General features: G+C 39.6%; 1 protein-coding gene across 3 annotated transcripts in view; it reads left to right on the forward strand.

Moving 5' to 3' along the window:
* The first annotated feature begins 262 nt into the window (after positions 1-262).
* Positions 263-20,950, forward strand: part of DOCK8 (dedicator of cytokinesis 8) — a 99,452-nt gene continuing 78,764 nt past the window's right edge. The window contains exons 1-2 of one of the 3 annotated variants that reach the window (XM_074855384.1): positions 263-534; positions 18,702-18,804. In XM_074855384.1, the coding sequence (XP_074711485.1) occupies positions 482-534; positions 18,702-18,804 (156 nt within the window). In that variant the 5' untranslated portion in view covers positions 263-481. Of the gene's footprint in view, positions 535-18,701; positions 18,805-19,705; positions 19,858-20,950 lie in introns of those variants that run through there. The other 2 variants (XM_074855385.1, XM_074855386.1) reach the window with 2 other exon arrangements.

Genomic DNA, 20,950 nt, shown 5'->3' on the forward strand with positions numbered 1-20,950 from the left:
ATGCGCAAGGGTTTCCGCAGCTGTGCGCGTTCGTGGGTGCGAGGCACCTTCCCATCCTGCGCTCGCCTAAACGGTTGCCTTCCCCGCTGCTTCCCTCCGAAACACCTACGGGCCGTTCGGGGGTCGCCTGTGTTCCCCAGGGAGGGGGAGCTCCTGCCCCCTCCGGTGCCCGGGTGCGCCGCCGCCGCGACGGGAGCCCGTGGGAGCCGCCGGGGAGAGCCCCGGGGGTCCGGGGCCGGGCGCTGCCGGCCGGCGGGGTGAGAAGGCAGCTGGGCACAGGGGCAGGTCCCTCCCACTCCGGCCGATTTCGGTGAGGAAGGTGAAATGCGGAAGTTGCCACCCAGAACCGTCAGAAGACCGTCGATTTTTTAGCCCGCAGCATGCTGTTAAGAAAAATAAATAAATAAAATAAAGCCGCCCTTCGTGCGTACAGCCGGCGTCGGTCCTCGTCGGCAGCCGCCGCTCGCGGCCGCTCTCCCGCATGGCGACATTACCCGCCGCAGACAGGAGGGCGTTCGCCCTGAAAATCAACAGGTAAGGGGCTTTCCTCGTCCCTCGCAACGATCCCTCGCCAGTCGTAGCCTGAGACCCAGCCACGGCAGGCGGTCTGGCTGCGGGAGCGGGGCCGGGACGGCTCCTCCCCGGGAGACCCCCGGGGCGTGGAGCCGTCTGCCGGCTCCCGATAGCCGGGCTGGCCCTGCCGACGCCGCCCAGCCTTCGGGCGGGCACCCCACACCCCACACACCCCCCGCCTGGCCGCTCCTGCGGCCGGCAAGCGGCGACCCTCGGCGCGCCCCGCCGGGGCTCTCCCGGCCCCGGGGCGGTGCAGCCCCAGGGCGCGCTTCTGCGGCAAAGTCAGCTCTGACGAGGTGTACGCAGACGGAGCCGGCTTACGGCGTCGTGTCCTCTGTCAGGGAGGAAACGTCCAGCCTCACCCCGGGACCTCGTTCCCCGTCTGTTCTGCAGGGGCTGCTCGCTGGCGGCGGGGCGCAGGGCTGGGGTCCCTCCACCGCACGAAGCGGCAAAGTGACCTGGTGCCTACATGAGCGCTGCTGGGAAATGAGGGGTTTATGCAGGTCAACAGTATTGCAATGACATACATCCCTGGGACTATTTTTTTTTCACCCTTTCATCTATGAAAAGAAGAAATCCTCCTGATGATTTAAAATAAATCTACTTCCCCCCTTCCTTCCCCAAACCAAATAAATTGGAGTTCAGCAGTTGGAACACCATAGTCCTGCGGCTGAGCTTGCTGTCTGCTAGACTTTGGTGTCTTTTCCCAGGGAAGTGCTGACTCTCAGCTGGTCTGTGCCCTGTGTTGGCAGTCAAAAAGCAAGACAATTATTTTCATATTGTTAGGTTAAAGGAAAACACAGACCTCATTTTCAAGAGTCTTGTCATCTGAGACAAAAACTGTGTTTCCAGGGTGTTGATGTAAGTACAAGGTAACTGAGTTTGCTGCCACGTAAAAGAACAAATAGCATAATGGTAATATAAACTGAGAATAAGTCTCTGTGCCAGAGAGAAAAGTATGCAGAGAAGCTCCACCTCCTCAGCAATTTATTGGAAGACATGGGGTTTGCAGTCACAGAGGATAAAATTAGCTCTGCTGTGATGTGCCTTTCCCATGGCAGAATACACTTCAGTGTACCTTTCTGTATCCTTTGGGAATTAATTTTAAATTTATCATGGAATATTCACAAGAGTAAGTCATCATATTGAGATGGGCAATTCACTGTGGGATCCTGCCACAGTTCCTGATCATTTTGAGACTTGCTTGAACAAAGAGCATAACTGGCTGATGCTTAGAGGTTTGGGGTTATTTTCTTTCTTCCTATTTTTAGGGTCAGCCTTCTGGCAGCTTTTCCCAGCTGTGGTGATGGTCGCTGTTCATCTGTATGACTAAAGCCTTACAAAGTAGTGGAATCATAACAATCTGGCTTCATTTCACAAAGGCTCACAAAATTTTGCTAGTAAGAACTGTTGTGAAATTAAACCATTGTTACAATTTTTTAAATTTCTTTTTCTTTTGATTCAATAGTGAAATATTCAGTACTTTTTGTAGCAAGTTAAGTGTTCAGATATATTATTCATCCTGTTCTGAATATGGTTCCAATTGAACAATCTACATGTTTCTTTTGCAAGTAAGAGTATTCTCTTTTACACAGTATGGTAGAAATTACGTACATTTGCTAGCAGAGTGACTATGTTTCCCTTTCTTCAAACGAAACAGGTCATTTTTACGTGACTCAAGTGCAGTTTGTTCTACTGACAGTAGAGTAATGGATCTTCACAAAAGTGTTCTTAATGTGGTGCTGTTTTCTTTTTTTAAAGGAATTTTCAGAATAAGAGGAACAATAGGTCAGTTTCTTGCCTGTACACAAAAGGCTAATTTACAGCTATAAAATTTTGTTCCTCTTTAGAGTTTACTTCTTCAAAATGCAGTTTACTCCTCCTGAGTTTACTTCTTCAAAATGCAACTCTTCGTGAAAGCTGGACTTTACTGGCAAGGCATCGTTTACAGGAGTTTGCCTGTATAATTACTCTCCAATCACTACAAATTAGCATGCAAGTTCATCTCTTTCTCACTCTTTCTCTTGCCAGTGACTTGACTAAGCTATGTTTTTATGAGGGCCAGCAGAATTTTAGGCTCTGTACTGGTTCCTCAGTACAATGACATCAGCTGCCTCCCTACTAGTTATGTAAGGTGTATCCTGGTGTGTTCAGTGAAGCATGGTAGGTATCTGACCGCTTTATGAACTGTGTTAAACACTCTTCTGTAAAAAATTAGCAATGACAAGATCCAAAATGTTATGTTAGTGGTCTTGTCATGATTCAAAGTTAGTGTGAGTTACCAATCATAAGCACTGGAGCTGCAGATGCATCAGGAACAGCTGTTACATGATAAGCATCACATTTGTTTAAAACAAGGTAAAACGTTAAAATTAGGCCTTCAAATGCCTTCAAGCTTGTAAGCTGTATATGCAATCTGCCCACAGAACCATGTCTTCCTATCACTTCATTCTTCCTTCCACCCATCTGGTGTCTGTTGCACCAGCCTGTTGCTTCCTGCCTTTTTTAATCCTGCAAAGACTTGCACGTATGTTTTTAATGCATGTATGTGAGTAGTTCGTTCTGTTTCAGTGGGATAACTTTTACGTATAATGATGTTCATCTCATGTAGAAGTGAAGGAGAAAGCCTTTAGTGTCCCTCATGTTAGGCAGCACTCCTACTACTTACCTGTGTATTACCCAGAGCTAAGTTGCTGAAAACAACCTCAGAAAACATCCCGTTCAAATAACATTTTCTTTATTACGTGACAGATTAAATTCTGGGCCAACTTTATTCATTCTTCAAAATGAAGCCTGAAGTATCACTTAAAACTAAGTTGTAACTGTCTTTCCAAATGGCCTCCTGTGTTGGACAAAGGAAGGGAAAGAAAACCCCCATTAATGTGCAACACCAATAGACCCTTATGAGTGTTAGGTGTCTGTGGTGGTCAGAAGCCAGCACAGGTCATGAAAAAGCAGATCATCCTTGTTGAGTTGAGTCCTAGATAGTAATTAGAAAGTATCTGGGTTGCATGTTATGTGTCTACTTTCCAATCACAGTATTTATGACCAGAAATCAAGAAAGTTGAAAAATCATTTTGTAAGCTGCTGAGAAAAAAGAACTTATCGTTGTTAAAAGTGTGGTCTCTAACATGTACCAGCTGAGCAGTGTACGTTTGAGAGACCGTAGAAGCTGCATTTTATTCAGGTTGTCCCAGCAGTGTGTTAGGATAAACGCAGCACTCACAGAAGAGATTTTCTGGTTTTATTACTTTTATTTAGCTAGTGTAGTTTATTGTTTTATCTTCCACATAGATCTTGCAGTAGTAGTTAGTTGTTTTGATTTCAAGTGAAGAAAATCATGCTTTAGGCAGCTACCTGGGGCCCTGGCCACGAGTGCTGTACATTCAAAACATTTCAACACATAAATTGCAAAACAGAAAACTATCAAGAGCAGCAATTCAGCTCCCTAACATATCACTTAACTTTTAGTCATGTGACTCATGTAATTAAAAACCCTCCCAATAGAGATATTCCTCAACTGTCTCTACAGACAACCAATGTCTGCATTTTACAAGTGTTATAAAACAGATTTTTAGCATTTACTTATTTCATTTCCTTGTCCCTGAAATTGTCCAGTTGCCAAACAAATTTTCTTTTCCTGTTCTAGTTTTAAGAAGTGTAATTAAGGATGAGTTTACCTGCATAGATTTATATTTAAAAAAACAAACAACTGACCCTACCAATATTAAAGCAAACATTTAGCTAAAGATTTCAAATTTTAAAAAGCCTGTGATAAAAGTCAAAGAGCTAATTCTCAAATTGTACCATAAATTCTACTTTACATTAATGAGGACAATGCATTTAAATTATTTCTACCTGAAATTAAAAGGTCAGCTTAAATCTTATATTGCATAAAGTCTCAGTTCTGAAGGTTCCCAAGAAATTTGCCTAAATGGCAAAGACTGTTGCAGAGGGGTCAGGTGCAACATGGTTTCAGTGGCAGAACAGGCCATTTCCTATGTACTCTGATAGCAGATTTCTCTTCAGTGCAACCCCTTTATGGGGCTGAGGCCAGCATCTTTTGACTGAATTTCAATAAAACCCTTGTCTTATGGATATAATAAAATGCTGATTACTTAAAAACATTGTCCAGACTCCATTGTACAGACCAAGATATTTTTTTAATTAATTTTTCTTTTTAAACTTTAAATATATTAAATAAGCTGCAAGAGGAACCTCAGTTCTTTGTATGTACAATAGATTTATGTAGTAAGTATAAAGATCTATTGCATTTTTAAAAAGATGTGGTAAACTCTCATAGTCGGTTTCTTACGTAAAGTAATATATTATAAAAACCTGAATAAAATTACCAGTCTGCTAATAGTGAAGGCATTTTCCTTGTGTTTGATGCATACCTAAAACACACATTCATACTTTATCAACTTTAAAAAGCTGCTTATAGATACATCCTTCTTATCAAGTATGACCGTTGAGCCATAGCCTTATAATATGTAATGTCAGGATAGTGGTAGGATTAAAAATCCCGTGTTCATTTTTACTGGGTCAACCTAATTCAAGAGAGTGACAGAGGAGAGCACACTTGATGAAAGGGTTGAATCCTGCTTTACTCTAATGAGTTGCACCCTGAGAATCTAAGTGAGGATAACTTAATAAATGTTTTAGTGTTTATATTCAAGACAGTTTTATCAGATGATCAAATACTAACACACTTGAATTCATCGACAAGCCATACCATAAATATACAGTGCACTATGGCTTTTAAGAGAGGTTAAAAAATTGTAATTGTTATGGGAAAAGACTACTTCTTACATACTACACGAGTGAAATAGTAGTGGATTTGTGTTTGGTACGGAGAATGTTAAACACTAATAACAGATTAAAGATAAAAAAGCAGGATGTATATAAGTTTCATATGTTATGTATAAAAATCTGTTAGTAACAGTTTATGTAAATGGCTGGTTTTCTTAGACTTCCATAAAAATAAATGAGAAGCTGATTTTTTAAATTTTTTGGAGATTACTTGGAGCTGCATGTGCAGGGAATATAAAGATCAGGTTTGAATCTTACAATCAATACAAAGGTTTGGGTTGGAAGGGACCTTAAAGATCACCTAGTTCCAACCCCCCTGCCATGGGCAGGGACACCTTCCACTAGGTCAGGCTGCTCAGAGCCCCGTTCACCCCAGCCTTGAACACTGCCAGGGAGGTGTTCCTGTGTCTTGCCACCCTCATCATAAAAAATGTCTTTCTTATAACTAATTGGAACCTACCCTCTTTTAACTTTAAAACTATTACCTCTTGTCCTGTTGCAACAGGCCCTACTAAAAAGTCTTTCTCCGTCTTTCTCATAATTCCCCTTTACATATTGAAAGGCCACAAAGAGTCTACCTGAAGCCTTCTCTTCTCCAGGCTGAACAACCCCAACTCTCTCATCCTTTCTTCGTAGAAGAAATGTTCCATACCTCTGATCATCTTCGTGACCTTCCTCTGGATGTGCTCAAACAGGTCTGTGTCTTTCTTGTACTGGGGGACCCAGAGCTGAACACAGTACTCCAGATGGACTCTCACGAGAACAGAGTAGAGTGGGAGAATCCCCTCCCTCGACCTGCTGGCCACACTTCGCTTGATACAGCCCAGGATATGGTTGGCTTTCTGGGCTGCAAGTGCACATTGCTGACTCATGTCCAGCTTTTCACCCACCAATACCCCCAAGTCCTTCTCTGCAGGGCTGCTCTCAATCCATTCATCCCCCAGTCTGCACTGATCTTGGGGATTGCAGGACCTTGTACTTGGCCTTGTTGAACTTCATGAGGTTCATGTAGGCCCACCCCTTCAGCCTGTCAGAGTCCCTCTGGATGGCATCCCTTCCATCCAGCATGTCAACTGCACCATACAGCTTGGTGTTGTCTGAGAACTAGCTGAGGCTGCACTCAGTCCCACTATGTATGTCATTAATGAAGATATTAAATGGTATTCATGCCTGTACTTACTCATGAGGAACACCACTTGTTACTGGTTTTGATTTAGACATTGAGCCATTCACTGTAACTCTTTAGTTGCGGCCATCCAGCTAGTTCCTTATCCAGCTGACACTCCATCCATCAAATCTGTATCCCTCCAGTTTAGAGGTAAGAAAGTTGTGGGGGACTGTACAGAAGTCCAGGTAGATGGTATCAGTTGCTCTTTTTCTGTGCAGGGAACTGATGCAGTCACTCCATTGTACAAGGCCAGTAGATTAGTCAGGCACAATTTGTCCTAGATGAAGCCATGTTGGCTGTCTTTAATCACCTCTCTGTATTCCATATGCTTCAACATAACTTCAGGAGAATCTGTTGCATGATCTTACCAGGCACTGAGGTAAGTCAGACTAATGTTGTTCCTGCATACCGGTTTTGTTTGAGAGCCTTCTAATTTGTCTGTAGGAAATACCAGGGTGCTTGTCTTTCACAAATATCATTATACTTTTTTCACCTTTCGTTAACTTTTATATTAATTTTTTTCCAGTTTTTCAGCTGAATTGAACATGTGTTTTTTCCCAACTGCCAGAGCATCTATCTCCCATTTCCAGTTTACAGGGGTAGATTATAAACTGACCAAAGTATCTTTCACAGAATCACAGAATGGTTGAGGTTGGAAGGGACCTCTGAAGGTCATCTTGTCCAACCCCTCTGCTCAAACAAGGCCACCTAGAGCTGGCTGCCCAGGACCATGTCCAGATGGCTTTTGAAGACCTCCAAGGAGACAGACTCCACAACCTCTCTGGTCAACCTGTGCCAGGGGTCAATCACCCTCACAGTAAAAAGTGTTTCAAGTGGAAGCCCCCGTGTCTCAGGTTGTGCCCATTGTTTCTGATCCTGTCACTGGGAACCACTGAAAAGAGGCTAGCCCCATCTTCTTTACGCTCTCCCTTCAGATATTTGTATACATTGGTAAGATCCTCTCTGAGGGGATTTTCCTGTCAATCCGTTTTTCCAGCCCATTGAGGTCCCTCTGAAGGGCAGCATGACTCTTTGATGCATCAACCACTCCTCCCAGTTCTGTGTCATCAGCAAACTTGCTGAGGGTACACTCGCCCCATTCCAGATCATTAATGAAGATGTTAAACAGGATTGAACCCAGTATTGACCCTTGGGTTATACTGCTAGTTAATGGCCTCCATCTAGGCTTCGTGCCACTGATCACCCCCCTCTGGGCCTGGCTGTTCAGCCAGTTTTCAGTCCGACTCATTGTCTGCTCATCCAACTTGTACTTCACTGGCTTTAGACATAAGTTTCCTTTAGACATATGAAGAACCCAGTCTCCTAAGCGTTACTTCTGCCCAGAAAAAGACAATTCTGTCTTCCTGACTTACTGCAAGCTAATTTCTCCTAGCTTTTTATAGCATCATTGTCTTGGTGTCATCTGGATTTGTATACAGCATAAGGAATAGATTGTACATGGCTCTAAAGTAAGTGCAGAGAAGGGAGAGAAGACAGGGAGTTCTGCTCCTTCATACGCTACTCATAAAGGCCAGTCCCCACTGCAGTTGCTGCACATAGATGCTTTACCTCCCATCCCACCACTGTTTGAATTCAAGGCAATCTGAGTGAGCAGAAAAGATAAGGAGTTGAGACCATGGTTTCATTCCTGTTGTATCCGTTATGAGTGCTCACTGCATGTGAACAACTAAACAGTCGTTAAATGCCTCAGATGACTGTTTCCTTAAGTATATTAACCTGTCTCTCTTCGTCTGGGACATTTTTACAGGTACTCCTCCACTCCAAGGGAGAGATGTAACCTGAAGGAATAACGACCTTCTAAATCTACCACAAAGTCAAGAATACTAAAGCAGACTAGGGGTGGATCCTGTCTATTGTAAATAGCTCTAGAGATAATACAGGGAACTTTCTAATGCCTGTGAGGTTATCTTTTCATCAGCCCTAAAGATAATTAATTTGCCTATGCTAGGGTGTTTCCAGTGAGCAGTCAAATTAGACTAAATCTATGTCAGTGCAGTGCTTCTAAATATGTTTTACAACCACACTTGAGCAAATGACAAATTTAAACGGTATACAGTTTGGCTTCTCACTATGTGTAATTCAAACCAATATCAACTGATTTGCATCTCACATTCTGGCATGACAATTGTTGCATTTAGGCCCAACTATATCAAAGCCTGTCTGCATCCACACAGTCTGTTGAATTATACCTGGGAGTAAGCTATGCTGTAGACCGTATGAGTAGAATGTAGCTATAGGCCATAAGAGAGACAACTTCATGAGGGGAGGAACACTGCTATAATATTTGTTATGGACTGGGCTTAGATTGCAAGCTCTGTCATGTTTTATACAAGTAATTTTTTCTTATAGAATGAAAAGCAAGCAATGCACAAAGCTATGTTTGTGCAAAACTGTGTTCCTTAAGATGTTTCTAGTTCCGATGGGGAAGTGTGTGAACATTGCTTCCTCCTGTAGCAGAGGTGAATTGTAAATCAGTTACAGGAGTAGGCTGAGCAAGAAAGCAATATCATATATCAAGATTATGCCATAGGGTATTAATTCATAGTCCTAATATAGATTCCAGTAAGTACCTGCTCATTTTTCAAAGATTATTGAGGACGCTCTTACTAGATTTGACATCCTATTGTCCATCACAAAAGGTAAATGCATTTTCCACTGGTACACTGTGCAAAAGATTACAACATTTCCTGCCTAAAATATATCTTTTAGGAAGTAGAAGAGAGGAGAAAGAAAATGCCCTCTTAACTACTTTTCAGAGGATACTAATGCCTTTGGTCATTCACAGTGATTTACTTTTGGTTTGTATTGTTTATCCCAAACTTTATGATTACCTTTTCTGGAGTGGTCTGCCTGCTACACAGTCAAGGTGATAGCAGCCACTTAAGAAGGTGGTTAACGACAAACACAGGCCCATCCAGCCAAAACTGTATGAAGCATTACAGGCGCAGGTAACATAGGGTCCTACTCCTAAGTGTACTCCTCATCAGCAAGTAGGCAGCTGTAGAAACAAAGCCTTTAGAGAACAGTTGGTCATGCAAACATAATACTGCTGTTACTGTTGAGACGTTACTGACAGCTGTTGTTATCAGGAAGATAATCTCTTCATCTGACTGCGTACTCCTTTGTGTTTAAAATATAACCATCTATTTTCTATTACAGTTGTTGAAGTCTGGTATTGTACTGTACTTACATATCTGTGCAATCACTGGAATCAGACATAATCCCTGCTACATGATAAGAGTACTGAGCTTTTTGCTGTGTCTCTGGAAAATGGCTGGTGAGCAGGAAATGGACTTCAGGCTCTGAGTGGAAAAGCTGCATTTTAAAATTCTTTTTTAAGATTTTATGTCCCTCTTAGATTTCAGGCATCTATATGCATTGTAAAGTCTAGGCTGCAACTTGTGATGAGGTTCTTTTTTTATAGTACAGGAAACCCTAAGCTTACCCAAGAAAAATATTGCAAATGAGAAACATCTTTATGTCCAACAGGTCCTGCGTATGAATTATCTTATTTATCTTTCCAAACAGTTTTTATTTTTAAACATGAAGTGAGAACCAGCACTTTTACCAGTTTTAGTTTTTATGGTCATTTAAAATTACGGTTCATGGGCATAGTTCAGCATAGTTGTCCTTTTATCTATTCTGACTTGATTTTTTTTTAATTTGTTCTGAAAAACACACACCAGCCTATACAGTTTTCTGTAGCAGTAGAAAAAGGGCCTGTGGAAGGTGCTTACCTGATAACATACACTAAATGCTTGCCATCATGAATGCAGTTACAGAAAAATAGGTCCGGGCCTAGGTCAGCTTTTGGGCCATGTTCATATAAAAAGTCCACAATATTTTTCCTGTGACCTTCATAGAATAATACTTGCACATGATAAATCACAGTTTCCTGAGCTTCAGTAATAATGGCCTGAAGACTTTTTATAAAGGAGTCAGAACACCTGGACTCGATATTAGTATTTTTCCCTAAAGTCAAGCAAACTAGATTAGGTAAGAGTATATTTTATTTCAGTTGTCACATGATCTGAGCTTTTTATCATTATAATAGCAAAACCTCATGTTTAGAACATTGTTAAAGTAAAATTTAACCTTTCCCCAAGCTTGAAATTTTCCAGATGAATCACAAACTGAAATTCAGTTTGTAACATCAAATGTCTTGCATCATCCAAATGTGTTTATGAGGGTGTGTAGTATAATTTCTGTGGAATTTGTATCTGTAGTGATAGCCAGCAGATATAAAAATATATTCTTTTGAACAGCAGAGTTGTTAACATATGCCAGATTCTGTGGACATTCGTATTTTTAAAAGTGTGAGTGGAAGATTCAGCTTTCAGGTGTATTTTAGTTACTGCTCTGGCTCCCGCTGAAGTTGAATCAAAATTCCCTGTTCTAAAAATGGCAGTACATCTTCATGTACTTGAAATTGGGCCTTTTTTTTTGAAGTATACTGCCCTAATAAAAGATTTTAGTTTTTCTAGTTAAACTTACAGCTTTAAAGAAAAAATGTTATTCTAAGAAGTAACTGGAAAAAAACCAACTCATGGTTTTCCTGTCACAGAAAGGTCACATTGAAACTCCACAAATCTGTATTCTTAGGAAATGAGGGGCCAAAATGTTAAGACAAATTATTTTTCCAGTTCTGTGCCATTTGCATGATCTCCTCCTTTGACTTCTGAAGTACTCACAGTATTAAAGAACGATCTGTGAATATATTGTGAATTTTTTTGAAGTTGTCAGTCATGAGACAATGTACAAATTTTTTTCCTGATAAAAATAAAAACAATTTTGTAGAAGCAAAAAGAAAAAATTCCCTAGAAAAACATTTACATGGTCTTTATTATTGCTCTTAATGTCTGACTTTTTTTCAGTTATTAATAATTGTTTATTAGGAAGAAAGTAAAAATAAAGCACATAAATTATTATACTTCGTACAGGTTTTATAAAATTATCAGCATTACAGTAGCATTTTCTTAGTGAAATCCTTGTGAAGCTCAGATAATACGTGTGAGCTGGAAAACAATTCCTGGTATTTATTTCATAATCACCCTGTTGTGAGTTGGTAGGATAGTGCAACCAAAACAAAAATCTAAAAGCATAAACTGATACAATTCTATTTCAAGTCACAGCATAAAAGGAAGATGGCATGTATGATCACTAATGCTTTTGAAATTGTCCTGTTGTAGAGGATCTAGGAATTGGAAGACTTTTAAACAGTTTACCAAGGAACAAGCCAGAAAAAAACAAAAACAAAAGAAGGAAAGAAAAAAAAAAAAGAAGAGGTAGGCCCAAACTACAAAGTTTGCCCTGGAATAGAGACCTATAGAGTCCTGTGGAGACTTTGGGGCACATTTGTTAGACAGCATTTCTTCAGCCATCTCATTTGAAATGAAGATTGAATGAGTGACCCATGTGAGCTTTAGTACTTCAAGCAGAGACTGCTCCGAACCAACCACAGAAAATTATCCTTAGATAAATTGAGGTTAATCCATTCAGAATGAAAGATTTGTGTATATATTGCTGTATGCTGATAGATTTTAAGCTAATGGGAACAACAAGAGAGTTCTGCTGTTTTCACACAAATTTATTAGCATCATTAATTAGCATATGTGTATTATTCATTAGAAACTTTGTATTGCATATATAAACTATCATGATCAGCTTAAGTCTATAATAGGATGACAAATACGATTGATTTATACTCTCTGCTTTCCAGGAGGTACCACTAAACTATCATATGAAACATTACACCTAAAACCACTTTCATTGCAAGAGCCAACCAGTCAACAATGCATGCACAATGTCTTCTCAAATGTTGTATCATAGCTTTTCCATATTATCCATAGAGCAGTGATTAAAAAGCACATAAAAGCATGGTTGATCAGGACCAAATCCTAAATCTTCAGTTTCATTGCATGACATGAAAGTATGGTTGTCCTTTTCCTCCATTGCCAGGATTAGAAAATGAATTTTTGTGTGTGTTTATGTCTTTTCATGAGGCAGAAATAGCAAAACTGAGCAGCAGTGAAAAATCTTCATGGAATGAACGGCGTGTATGACCTGAGACAAAGATTAACCTCTTGCCCGATTTACTTTGTAACAAGCTGCCAGCATAATAAAGTCGAGGATTACCTCTCCTAGACTTCTTTCTTTGTTCCTTCACCATCTCCTTTGAGAAGATTGTGGTTAAATTTCAACCAAATTGAATATGATCTTTATTCCTTAGCTGATACAGAGTCTTAATGTGGTAGACTCCAAAGCAGGGGTGTGCCAGAGGGTGTATAGCCTACCTGAGCCATCAGGGAAATAGCAGCTAGTTCAGATGGACCACTGCTGTAAACAGTGACTAACAAAGCAGAGGTCTGATGCCTTAAGGACTGATTAGAAACTTAGAAGAAAAACAGCCAGTTCCACTGGGTAGAAAAAGCAAGATTCCCATATTTGCTACTTAAAGATCTGGATTGTTGCCCAAAACTTTATGTGTTTGTGTGTGGGAGTGAAGTAGGTGGATGGTAGGTAATTGTTACCTTTTTCTCTCCCAGAGTTTTTTGTTGCTTGTTTTTAGTTGTAACTAGAGAAGTTTCATGTTAAGCTCAGGAAAGGAACAAAAGCTAGTTGAGAGTTTTCTGTGTCAGTATCAGATGAAAGGAATTAGTCCTCAGGGTAGCCAAGACTGAATATTTTATGTGTTAAGCAAAAGTTTTCACTATTCTACTTTATGATTCTGCCATCTGTATACATTTAAATATGAAATGTTTCTCTGTCCTTGAGGATAGTTCTTACAGTCTCTCTTTATTTCATTCTTTTATCTTTCCTTGCTGTCTAAGTGTGTATGCAGCTCTTGCCAAAGACAACTCATTGCTCCTCAGAGTCTGCTGGAAAGGACTGTAAGGGTGTTAAGGACTGCTCTTCCTGCCTCCCTCTAGTAGGTGAATTCTAATAGTAGGTAACTTTGGATAACTTGATCCAGTAGGCGTGTGAAGCATACTTTAAAAATCAGGTTTTTTCTTATGAAGTTTCTGATTTCCAGTTAATAGATGATCTTTAAAACTGTTCTCTTTCTGTTTTCTTTTATTTCTAGATTTCTGTTCTGGGTTGAAGTTTTCATATTATCGACATACTAGCAAAATACCCATTGTGCCTGCTTTTAAACTATATATTTCAAAGAACTATATTGTTGAGCAGAATTTACAGTAAAACTACAGAACCAGCTTTATGCATTATAAGCATTCATATAATTTTAAATATAGAACCCAGCACTGTTCAGCCACAAATCTAACATATGTTAGAGAGAGAAAATAAAAGACTATTTTATCTTCCTTTCCTGATACCTCATCTAGGCACAACCAGTAACACAAATCTCCAAGTTCCCAATCCTGCAATGAGCTCTGCCCTGAGAAACATCTCAGAAGTTGACCTACAAGTTAAATTTAATTTTAAGAACCTCCAGGCATAGTCTGTTACTTCAGTTACACTGCTGTTTTAATATATTATGCAAACTGTACACTTTGCATTGGAGAGTATTTGTGCAATACAGACTATGTCTCAACTTTTTCTTAGCAGTTCAGGAGAATTGCTGGAGGATTGCATCTACCAGTGGGACAGACACTGGTGAAATTCTGATTAAGCAGCACCAGTTTTTGTTTTGGTTTAGATTTTTTTGCTATCCTCCAGTCCCATTTGGGTGGATTGGGAAGTCTGGTGAATTCCAGCTTTTTCAAGATTTAAACCAGAGGAGTGTGGCATCATTGTTCAGGTAGAGCCAAGACAACACAGAGTGGCGCAATGAATTCCAGTTGGTATTTTGCTCCAACACCATGGAGCAGCCAAGGATCTAGACAGTCCAGAAGAGCCCTCGGCTCTCCCATCTTTCCACAGGCTTACACTATCTTGCAATGTGCCATGTAAACGCTGACTAACTGATTTCAGCAGTGACTTTTGTGTAAAAAAACTCCCCCAAATCTAACCTTTTTCTTTTCAGCTAGTATTTCCTCTTTATCCTAAACAAAGGGACAGGTACCAACACGAGAGGTCTGAAGAGCTATTAACACACTGCTGAGTCTCATTGCTGGTCTCTGAAAGGCTTGCAGTTGCCCAGGGGCTGTTCTCCAGGTAGTTCAGAGACATGATCTACACCACCAGTGTGTTCTTGTAACTGTGGCATCACCAGATGGCCACTTCCAGTGTCCTGCTGCTGTAGCAGTAGCAACATTTTTCCTAATAACTTATTAAATCTTTCTGACTTCAGTTTAAGCAGATGACTTCTTCTTCGTCTTCACTTTGTGGACATGAATTGCTCACTGTTTTCTTTACAGGTTGGTACCTTTTACACAGTCAAGGACAACTGCTGTGTCCCCTCAGTCATGTCTTTTGTAACACATCTGTTTTTTTCAATCTTTCCTCATGAGTCATCCTTCCCAAAATTTTTAACAATCTGACTGCTCTCTTTTGAAGCCTCTTAAATTTGATTGCATATTACTCAGTGGTGTTCTAAGTGTGTACATCAGCCTAAGCACTGTCTCATTGGCTTAAATAAATAATTTCTCTTTTTCCTCACTTATAGTACTTTGATAGGTGTCCCAGTACACTCTCTCAGAGCCTCTTCTGTGGCATGGCTCAGTTCATTTCCCTTTTTGTATTTCTGCATTTGATTTTTTCTTTCTTCTGAAGGGTTTACATTTATTTTTATTGAATCTAACTGGCTGGTTTCAGACTATTTCTAAAATACGAGATCATTTTGAGTGCTAGCTGTGCCTTTCAGAGCACTTACAACTCCTTCCAGTCTGATGTGATCCACAAATTTTATTACTATGTTACCTATACGAACATCAGTGTTGTAAAACAAAATATGGACTGGAACTAGACTGCGGAAAAATTAACTTGCTTCTCACTTAGAGTAGTATATTGTTTGAAATCTCTTCACAATCTTATTTTTATCTATTGATGCCTATGCCTTAAATATGTTTTTTAACCGGTTTTGAAAACAGCTGTGATGATTACATCTAGCCACTGTCTCTTTACTTTGCTTGTAGGAATGTCATGAGGGACACTATCAAAAGCCTTACTGAACCTAGTTAAACTATCAATCACAGAAAAGTATTAGATTGGTTTTACATTACTGCCCTTTGATAAATCCATATTGATAGTTCATCATTACCTAATAACTGCCAATAATAGTCCAATAATTGCCAAACTTTCTGGACCATAGCTTACTACGGTCCACAGTTTTTTAGTTGCCCACCATGCACTTCATCATTGGACCATTAATAAACAGGTGTTACTAAGGTGGTGTACATTTTATTGTTAAGTAAGATTTCATGGCCCCCTTGCTTCAACTGGAGACCACAGTTTGGGACCTGATGTTCCAGGTACTTATGAGTTGCTCTACTACCTTTTTGACTATCAGAGATGAGCTCACTGGTCCATGATTATTTGAGCCCTCCTTTCTAGAGATACAGTTGCCTTTTTTTCTCAGATTTTTCAGTGACTGCTTTGTGGTGATCTTTAATCACTTGCCTTCTTTCCTTATTGTTTTTTAGCAATAGCTAGACCATTGCTGCTGCTAAGGATGACTGTAAAGCTCTTCTCAGAATCAGACAGGGCTGTTGTACAGGCAGGGAGGGTAAAAGTAAGGCCATGTCATAGGTGGACTGCAGCCTCCATAAAAGCTGGGACACTAGGTTAATGTGGACCATCATTTTCCTGTGGGTACCCAGACAGTGTCTGAGGTAGCTGTTTGATCAGAAAACAGGCATCTCTCAGACCACAGCCATTCTGACATTATTGAAAAGCCATCTAGAAGGAACTCTGTTTACACCTTGGTTCTCAGGTTTTCAAAACTTTACGTGCTGATCTCTGTAACACCCACCTTTTCAGTAGTCAACTTGTGCTTTTGGTTTAGCATCTTCAGCAGCTGTGTCTTTCCTTTACCTATTCCTAGTAGATCCTGACAATCATTTCTGAGTTCGTTCAAACCAACTTTGCTGTCTTATGTTATTCTTACCGTATTTCTTTCTTTCTTCCTTCAGTGATATGAAAAACATGTAATCAATCAATCAAACTACTCTGAAACTATTTGAAAGTCACCTTTATAGATTTCAGGATTCTTCTTCCATTGGACTGATTTATTTTACAGGTTCTTTCTTTCAGTATTGGGGACACTCTGGAACTAATGTCAGCAGTCCTGAGAAATGTATTTCCTCTCTGTTAGCTGGGCTTGCACAGGCTTTTACCAGACAGCAGATTTGCCCTTTATCCACATGCTTCCTCTTTCCTAGATCAAAATTCATACCATTTCCCCTTCAAAGAGCCTGATGACCCCATAGCTGGTGTAATTCAGATGTGTTATATCATTGTTTACAGCAGCAACTTCTGCAATACACTGTAACAGAGTTTTTTACATTCATTAACCCAACATCTGCTACTATATCTGTCATTTACATCGGTAACAGATACTTGTGCATGGTGTAGAAACTGACTCAGTTTGAAGGGAAATAGTATTTTTGAATAATTTGGAGTTTATTTTATACCTTGCTACATACATTCATGATCAGAGCTTATTTGTAGTGGGAAGATGAGTAACAATAACCTTGATATACAAGCAGATTTTCCTTTTAAAATAGGGCAAAAAAAAATCTAAGGAACACACAGACTTCCTCACTCTCCCTACATGGCTTGTTGCATATATAATTATTGAATAACCTTTTAAAAAAATCCATTTCATCCTGTCTGATTTTTGGAATACCACTGATGAGTAGGAATTTCTCTTCCAAATGGATTTCTTTTCTTTCTCCATAAATCTGGCTTTGCTCTGTCTGCAATTGCTGCACCCTTCAGATTGGAACAGTGTCCCACTCACACCTGGCATGGCCTTTTGACCTACAAGCAACTATTATTTATGCATCTTTTATTTTAGAAGTCAGTCCTAATACCTTCTGTGAGATGCCCATCTCTTAACACGAGCAGAACTGCATTGAGCAGAATTTAGGTTTTTGTTATGGTTGTTAAGGGGAGCACTAGTAAGAGATTAACTGTCATAGAATAGGTATGGTAGTCATAGAAATCAAGAGGGCACAGAGGAGGGAAGGGACATACTAAACAGGCAAACTGTCCTGTGGCGTCTGGTAATTCTAAGATGCCTATTAATGCTTGCTGGAGTTGGAAATGACTCTCGTACAGAGGGGAAAAATCTTCTTACCTCTGTATTTTCCTGTCTCTCAGTTGGCTGGCCTGGTGGGCTGCAGAGTTGTTTGTTTTGGTTTTTTTTTTTTAATTTGGAATCTGCCTAAGTGCATCTTGTTCTTTCAAAAATCTTATCCTAAACATTCATGGTGAAATATATTGTAGATGTTTTGTTACCATTTTATGGCTGATTATTCTTAAATCATATGAAGTATTAATTGATTGGTTTCTATGAAAAATGACCAAGCTACTCTGATTACTGAATTTTCAGGTTGAGTACATGCACCTGTACTATCACTCTGGGATTTCTGAAGAATTCAGTATTGACCTCTTTCTGTTCCCACTGAAATAAATTAATTAGCACTTAAGAAGTCTTCTCCTGAAATGTTCAGCTGATACAGTATAGGCTGATTTTTAAACTCATGCTTTGGTTTGTCTTGTGCTTTTCACGGCAGACTGCATTATTAACATAAGTCTGGGCTTACTGTTCAGTGAGTGGTCCTGTCTTGTTTTTATCCCTAGGTCAATTACAGTTCATTGAAATACTTGCCTCAGTGATGTTCATTTTTCTTTCTCTATTACTGCTTATTCTCTATTGCTCTATTATCCTGTATCTTTGCTTTGCAGAAATGAATCTGCAAGTATTTCTGTACAGGTTGCAGTCACACTTCACTTAAGGTTATTCTTTCTTGCATAGCCTTTCCCAGTTGTGAGGACTGCAATATAATGATAATGATCTGTGGGAGGAGTGTCAGAATTTAATTATCTAAGACTGCAAATGTTTTTTGAGGTTTGTATTGACTACAAAACAAGAGGAGTCTAGGACATAACCAAAATACATTTCTAAACACTGGGACAGGAGTCTAAATTGGTTAAAGTCTGCCATTTAGAATGTGTATGGGGATAATTGTAATTATAAGGGTTTTTCTCTGCTTAATTAAAGGCACTCCTCTGCAGAAATAAGAAAGCAATTTACTCTCCAACCAGGCTTTGCACAGTTCTGCCAACGAAGCTTAAGTACCCCTGGCTTTTCTACTCTTCATCTGGTAAGTTCTGGGTTTATCTTCTTTACACAGGTTTGGCATCTACATTGCTTAATGCTTTTAGGGTAAATTAAGTGATCTTCTTAAGTTGTCTTGCTTTCCACTGGCTTCTGCCTGAAGCTGCTAAGAAAATACTTGTGGTGAGCTGGGGAAATTACGCATTCAAAAAAACTGAGAATGGTCCTTAGAGCCTGAAATAGACAGTCTTTGTGCATACTACTATAAATCGAAGTTAATTAGTAAGTATTGGAGTATATTACATCCTTTCCTTGCTGGAAACATTCAGCTCCATCAAGTAAAAGCATTGTGTGGTGATAACAGATGATTGGCAAAAGGAGGTCAGTGAATAAAGAGAAAAAAAGAAACGTAGAGGCTCAGCTAGCTTGGTTTACTATACAGTTTCCAGAGCTAGCAGCAGAGACAGCACACTGTCCTGTTTTTCACTGATGAAGAGTAAGCATATTAAGTGAGAAGTGCCGAAGTATGCCCTGATTGGCATATATACAGTTAAGTCAACTGTTACGTGTCTCCAAATCATCTTCAGCCTTCCATGTGTAATCCCCTTCTAAAGAAGTCAGGCTGTATGACACTGCCCTTATGACAAAGGGAAAAAATGCCAGCTCTTTTTAATTGCCTTTCACGAGGATGGGTATTCTGCAAATATGTTTTGCCATAAATAAAACTGGTTAAGATTTGGCTACTCCCCTTCCTACCTTTTTAATTTTTTATTTTTGTGAGGCCCAATAAGTAGAAGCAGGAAAAGTCTTTGTGCACCAGTGCTTGTGAAAAATGTAAAACACTAGATGTAAGCCCTTACTTCCTGTGTGTCAGGGCCTCCCGCCACTACTCACTTCCTTAATCTGAAATGCTGTGGTGTTTTAACTTGTTCCTTGCGGTTATTCAGCCTGGGGAGGCTACATCCCTTCTTCTACATGCAGACAACTGCTTTTGCTCTTGAGAAACTTGGTAACGGTTCATTTACTGAATATTACGCCGTAGCTGCCATTTTGTGTGCTGTCACAATCTGCATGCCTCTAATCCATCATCCTTAAAAAGGTATGTTTGCAGTAATGATTTGTGGCATTTTCTGTAGAATAATTGTTTTGCACACTTGTATGATGTGTGAAAAGGAGCACTGGCTTCTTAGTTGAAACAGTATCTCTGTTTTCTTTGATAATTTGTACAAGTCATTAGGGAGACCATTACCCTCCATCTGCATTTACCTTTTCCACCATCTTTTTTACATTCATGTCTAATTTATGATAGTCAAAAGCACACATTTTTGGTGATTAAAGACTATTAACACTTCAACTAGAAAAATCTGGAAGACATAATGAAATGCGATGGGTTTGACTTGTCAGAATGGAAAAGTGTGATTTCTGGAAGGAAGTGCAATGCTTAATCAAAAATTAGATTGTATTAAACAAAATTATTTTTGTACATCTTCAGCAACTGAAAAGGTGTAATATGCTTTTGTATACTTTAAGCTGTGTTTTACGTTAATCTTTTGTGAATTCTTTTTTTTAGTGGATCTTCATTCATATATATATATACTAACATGTAATGTTTTACCTACTGGCAGTGCAGTAAGTGAACTTTAAGGATACTATGCTAACAATTAACAGAAAATCAATAGCAAATAAAGATCACTGTTTACTCATAGTAATTGATCCAGTATGCTCAGCACTACACTATGTACAAACCAGAGATAGTGCTTAACCTAAAAAATTATTAGCAGCACAGTGTATTTCTTCAGCTGACTGCCTCATGACATGCTGGATTTACTGTTAGTTTTAGGTTTTCCCTTTGGATAAAAAGAGCAAAGAAAGAGAGAGGTTTTCCCAAAGGTGTTTTCAGATAATTCAATCGAACCCTTAAAAGTGCAGGCAGAGGGGTGAGCTCAGAGACTTTATTTATGCAGAGGCCAATAAATACAGTTTCCCTATAAAAGGGGAACCTGGGGCGGGGGGTGGTGGTTGGTTGTGTTCAAAGATCTCTACTACATCATTTGCAGTAATATTTACCACATCTGTTTTTTTCAAAAGTTTAAATTGGGTTGCTTCTCCTAGATGTTTTTAGCACATTTGTTCTAAATATTCTTCACTTTCTGCAAAATGTTTCTGGATTTTTATTAGTTGAATAACTTCAT

This window comes from Strix uralensis, chromosome Z (assembly GCF_047716275.1).
Source record: "Strix uralensis isolate ZFMK-TIS-50842 chromosome Z, bStrUra1, whole genome shotgun sequence".
NCBI lineage: Eukaryota > Metazoa > Chordata > Aves > Strigiformes > Strigidae > Strix > Strix uralensis.